This window comes from Podarcis filfolensis, assembly GCF_964270895.1.
Source record: "Podarcis filfolensis genome assembly, chromosome: 15".
Classification (NCBI taxonomy): Eukaryota; Metazoa; Chordata; class Lepidosauria; order Squamata; family Lacertidae; genus Podarcis; species Podarcis filfolensis.
In genome coordinates this window covers 14,714,225-14,720,224 of record NC_139618.1, presented here as the reverse complement: position 1 = coordinate 14,720,224, position 6,000 = coordinate 14,714,225, and the positions used below count along the sequence as shown (strand labels likewise).

The window sequence follows — 6,000 nt, the reverse complement described above, 5'->3', positions numbered from 1 at the left end:
AAATTCTGACTTTTACATGGCTTCCCTTCTGTCCAAAGGGAAGAGTCATACCTGTTCCTCCCGCCACTTTTGCCTGTGGCCCTGCCCAACACTGGCATACATACAGCCCCTGGAAAGTTGCCCTGTGAGGGAATGCAGACCTTGGACCAGCTGGCTGGGGCTGATGGGAACAATTATCCAAAACATCTGAAGGGCACCAGGTTGTCAAAGGCTGTTTGAATGATTTTATCTAAATGGCTTTGTTTTGCCCGAAAAGCCATATAAAAACATTGCCTGCCATGTGTTGAATATTCAGCTGGAAATTTCTCAAGCCAGGGTCCTGTGATTATTATTTTTCTGCAAAGTGCTGTGGAGTCCATAATGGCACTGCCCCCAGCCTGCTCTTGACACAGATAAATTAAGGGCCCTCTCCAAGCTGTTAACCACTAACCTTTTCTTTTGCGAAGCCATTTTTTCACCTAGGAGAAACAGAGCAGCCCCGGTTATATCCTCAAGGAAGATCATTCATTCACTCATGATTAAATAAAACGGTCCAACAAAGCAGCACTAATATAGAGATTTTATTCAACTGTATTGAATTTCTTACAGCACATTGCCTGTCACAAAGCTATTGATCTGATTTTGGAGTTGTTTTTTGCCTGAAGACAGTGACACAAATTCATGAGAGCTGAAAGCAGTTTTGATTAACCATGATTTGGGAGGGTCTTATTCTACTTTTGTTTTCGGATTTTTGTTCAACATCTGTGCAAATGAGTTGGAACCAAACCTGAACTCTTCCTCCTACTTCCATCACTTCACATGGACAAAGCTCAGAATATAGCAAAATCGGAGATCCCACCTTTTAGCAATATGAGGTGTGTGGTGTGGTTTTTTGCTCCTTGAAAGAGGCCACAGGGCAACTCAAGGAGATCCAGTGTCAGAGGATGATGCTGGCTTTTAGGTTTATGACCAAAAGCAAGCTGAAATGTGGAAGAAAGAATAAGGTAGACAGAACCACTAACTTCACTGAAAGTTTTTTTTTATATAAAAAAAACCAGCCAGGAATAGACTGCTGGCAAGAATGCAATCTGAGTGTGGAGAGGGCAGTATTTTCGCATTCTTGAGACAAGATGTCTTGGCCCAGCCTATTTGTGGAGCATCTGAGAGCTCTTGGACCAACTGGAAGAAACCCTCACAATCCTGTTCACGCTACAAACCCCCCTGCAGGTGTACTACACTTCAGGATAAAGTGATCATGAACATTGCGCTCATGAAAAGCTGTGGAAATGTTGGCCGCATCTCACTCCCCTTTTGTAAAGCATGTAAGTGCTCGTTTGGATGGAAGAGAAAGTATTAGGGAAACGTAATTGATACAGTCACTGAAGTGAAGCATCTATAAATCAAGAGAGACATTTCCAACAAGGGGGTTTATTGATGTCAGAATGAGCTGGAGAGCAGTTTTGTGAAGGTGGTGATGATGATGATGGCCTTTTATATTACCCCTTGCAGCTTCTTGAGTGACAGGAACAAGAAGTCCCTGTCTGCAAGTGTTTGCCGCCTCCCATTTGCGAAATTGGCATTCTTCCCTCCCTCCCTCCCACCCCCACCCCCCACTTTTGTTCTCCAGACTACAGTTTTTAAGTGCAGAGAGAAATAACATTAGCAGCATTTTGGACTGAAACCCTCAAGCACACTATAAACAGCACATTCCAGGAGGTAAAGAAAACCTACACAGACTGCCCCCTCCAGGCACCAGGTTTTCAGGATAAAAGAGCAACCAGAAATAGACACAAGTGCAGCAATAAGGAGTGGAGGAGAATGACACACTGTGGTGTAGATCGAGGGAGGCTCAAGGTGTCTCCTGCGAAGACGCCAGGCGGGAACTGGCTGCCCAAAACCCACAGAGGGCAGGAAGTGTATAGCAAGCCAAACTTAACTGCTTTCCACAAGCAACAGCCCAGCTGCCGGGGCAAAGAGTCTTACTCCCTGAAGGGACACAGGGAAGGGGCAGAGAGAGATGCTCTGCTTAGTATGGAAGTCCCCGCCCCAGCTCCTGCTTTTTGTACTAGTGCTGGCCTTGAGCCACTCAAGGAAGTGGTTGGCAAGCCAAACACAACTGAGACGTGACAGACACAGCCAGAGTGAGCTCCTGCAGATGTACAACTCTGAGGCTGCAGTCTTCTTCTTCCTTGCACAAGTCAACCTGCCTGCCTTTGTGAGGTGGGGGAGAAGAGGGTCTGGTTCTGATCATACCTTCCTATTGCTTTTGGGAACAAGGCAGTTGTAATCTGCACCACATCCCTCGCCAGCCCTCTGAAGTAAAGACACCGCAGTCTCCGATTTAGCCTCAGGTCTTCAGACCACAAACAGTACCATGAGGTGGGCCATATCACACTCTTTAATCCAATTTCCTCATCTCCAATACACGGGGCACCAAGTGGGGAAAATCGCCAACAGTGCATACAAGGCTTGGTGATCAAGTGCTGCGCTACCGACCTCCTCAGCTGCAGCAGAGGCAGCCCCTCCCCTTTCCTTCCAGTCTGCAAGTTGAAAAGGCCAGGCCTTGACAAGTTTTCCTCTGCTGGCGTTCAGCTAGAAGCGGTGGCAATGGGCTTCTTCAGATGCTGGCTCATAAGTTCCCTGGCACGGGATACCTGGATGTGATCGTAACAGGTGTTGCAGACGAGGACCGGGTCATAGAGCTGCTGATCAGGAATGGGCAGCTTCAGGTGGCAGCAGCTGGCACAGAACACGTTCCCACAATTCCTGGGCAAGGAGTAAAAGAACACAAGGACAGCTGTGACCCTGGAGCCAAAGTGGTCTGGTGTGGGGAGGCTCTTGTCTAAAGAGAAGGGACTTCTGTTATCTTGTTTGGCACAGTAATGGATCAGACAATGTCATCCAAGCAACCCCAGGTATTCTGCTGCACTGTGGTTCTTCAGTAGCCCCTGTGGCCTAAGGAACAGACTCTCCTGTGGGGGCACTGGGAATATAGCATGAATTAACCAGAGCTTCTTACATCTGCTATGCACTACTTTTTGGCTTATAAGTGGGAATGGAAGAGCAGTTGCTTGCAGGGAGTGCCCATAGCTCAGCGGCAGAGGACATGTTTGAATGCAGGAAGTGCCAAGTTCAGTCCTTGGCATCTCAGTGGGGCTGGGAGAGACCTTCCGCTTTATATGTTCACATAAAGCTGGGCTAAAGCACTGACAGCTGATTTAGCCCACAACTCCTGCTCAGAAACCTTTCATCCCCACTCCCATTTTGTCCTCCAAGCTTTCCATTTCAGCTCTGCTTACAGTACTCCACTATCTCCTCACAGAATTCCATCTTTGCCCTGTCCGTCTTTTTTTCCCTTTCTGTAAGGCCTTTCGCTTCCTCATGTATGCTGATGTACCTGTACTTTCTATACATTGGGCCAAAAAAATTCCTAACTACACATGGCAGGGGGCTGCACCAGATGATCCTTTAGTCCCTTCCAACCCTACAATACTATGATTCTATATACACTGATGGGGTCTGAGCAAGTGGTGACTGACCAGGAAAAGGATCTTGGCGTTGTAGTAGATAGCTCAATGAAAACGTCAACCTAGTGTGTGGCAGCTGTGAAAAAGGTGAACGCCATGTTAGGGGTCGTTAGGAAAGGGACTGAAAATAAAACTGCCAAGACTGCCAATGCTTTATGGAATTCTACAGTGCAGCCACACTTGGAATACTTGTGCACAATTCTGTTCGCCACGCCTAAAAAGGATATTTAAGGGCTGGAAAAGGTACAGAAAAGGGAAACCAAATTGATCAAGCGGATGGAGCAACTCCACTTCAAGAAGAGGCTGCAACATTTGGTGCTAGGGGCTCATCCACACGTCCGTGTGCCCCACCACTTTCCCCCAGGGAAACTTGTGGTTTATCACTGAATCAGAACAAACATTTGTTCTGACTTAACACTAAAGGAGTGGGTTTTCCAGGGGGAAGCCGTGAGGCAAAGGCAAAACCACTTGGACCCATGTCTAGAAAGCAGCAGACAAAACTGCTTGGAAAAAAGGACAAAATGGTCTTATTAATGCACACATGAAAAACAGACACAGACATCCTTCCACCCCTAGGGCTGAACCAGCAGGCCTCTCTTCTTATATACCTATTATTTTATCTTGGTTATTAATACTACAGTCTTGTTAAGGCACTGATTTAGTACTTTCAGGAAAATGCTGTCATCAACAAAAAACAGGACTTAGTGGATTGTAATCCCACAGAGTTTTAAAAATGGCTTTTCTAGGAATATTCATTATCCAATTTTTCATCCTCAGAATCCTAAATTTTCCTTGTAAAAGCATAACATCAGGCAAACTGTTTATACGATTTTTAAGTATAAAGGATGTAATCTAAAAATACTGGTGTAGTGAAAATCTTTGTCAATTTCCTGAGAGCAGAACACCCTACACTCTTTCAAGCATTTAAGCAAATGGTTGGCAATTATACTGGCCAACCGTCCCCTCCTTGCCAGGAAAGAAACCATTCCTCCTGCTCTCCAGTGGGGAATCTGCTGCCCAATCTTCAAAATTGTATTCACCATGAACATTACTGAACTGAGGGGAAGAAAAATAAAACAGACAACTGACGAGGAAGAGTCATAGCAGTTGCTAAGCGTTACCTGCAGTGGTGCCTGCGTTTGGCTAACCAGAACTCACAGTCACAGTTAAAGCAGTGTGAGGCCATGTGGTCTGGAACCCAGCGAGTGACCTGCAGAGAAATCACAGTGTGTATCTGTTAGTTAGAAGGATATTCGTATACAGAGTCAGGGAGCAGCATTTACTTGGCACATTTGAAAGCTTTGCTTGGAGTTCTGTGTTTCCAGCACTTCCAGTTTCAGAAAAGTGTTTGACACATAGGAAACAATTCAGAAAGGGGCCACACTGACAGTTTAAGATGGAAAAAAGGAAACAATAAAATGAATGTTTTCTCTAGAAATAGGAAGAATGCTGAGTTCTCAAGCATCAGAAAGGATGTCAGAGAATAACTGCTCCTTGGAGTAGACTGGCATTCCCCAACCTGGTGCCCTCCACAAGTTTTGGACTAGCACTCCCATCAGCCCCAGTAAACACAGCCATTGGTCAAAGATAATAGGAGTTGCAGTCCAAAACATAGGAAGGACATCCAGTTAGGAAGTCCAGAGTAGACAATAAGGGGTACTTCTAGACATACAGTTCATTAAACCCTTAATACATCCAGATATAGTGAAATGCAAGAGTTTGTAACAACAGATCTAGGATGGGGCAATAGCAGACACACACACACACACACACACACACACACACACACACAATAATAATAGTGGAAATACTGAGCTTCCCATGCCATGCTACCCATGTCAGCCATGCAGCTGCTTCCCATGTCATGCTAGCCAACTAAGGAGATGCAACAAACCTCAGTTTCCCTTTTATCGACAGGCTCCCAGCTTGCTTCAGATAGACAGTCTTCACTGTGATCAGAGTAGAAGTCCTCATTTTCACTGCCGTCCGATTCCTTGAGGCAGGTCTGCAAGGAAGGCCACAACAGCCATTAGCTAATCTGTTACATATCACACACATTTCCACCTCCCCCTGAAACATCAGTATCCCCTAATAGTGAGTTGGGAATAATTACTCTCACAGGGGCATCAGAAGCTGCCTTGTATCAGGTCAAGCCAACTGTCCCATCTACCCCAGTATCTACTGTAACCAGTAGCACTTCTCCAGAGTCTTAAGCAGAGGGTCCTTCCCATAACAGCTGCCTGATCTTTTTATAACTGGAGTTGCCAGAAATGGAACCTAGGACGGGATTTCCACACGCAAATCATGAGCTCCCCCACTGAGCTACAGACCCTCTTCAACCAACAGAACAGAGGAGTGGGAGACTGGGGAATTCTGGAATGCCTCTGTTGGAAAACAGGAAGAGAGGGGGAAACAAGAGGAGACGCAAGCAAGGAACAAATGATTCTCAGAACTATGTGAATGGAATCTGGCAGCGTGTGCGCCTTATCTGCTC

At 46.0% G+C, this 6,000-nt stretch overlaps 1 protein-coding gene across 3 annotated transcripts in view; it reads right to left on the bottom strand.

The window, feature by feature from the left end:
* Nucleotides 1–545: 545 nt before the first annotated feature.
* MTMR4 (myotubularin related protein 4) overlaps nucleotides 546–6,000 on the bottom strand; it is a 46,677-nt gene continuing 41,222 nt past the window's right edge. For all 3 annotated transcript variants that reach the window (XM_083588165.1, XM_083588166.1, XM_083588164.1), the window contains 3 exons: nucleotides 5,401–5,511; nucleotides 4,628–4,716; nucleotides 546–2,745 (listed from right to left, as the gene is read on the bottom strand). In XM_083588165.1, the coding sequence (XP_083444291.1) occupies nucleotides 2,568–2,745; nucleotides 4,628–4,716; nucleotides 5,401–5,511 (378 nt within the window). In that variant the 3' untranslated portion in view covers nucleotides 546–2,567. The remainder of the gene's footprint in view (nucleotides 2,746–4,627; nucleotides 4,717–5,400; nucleotides 5,512–6,000) is intronic.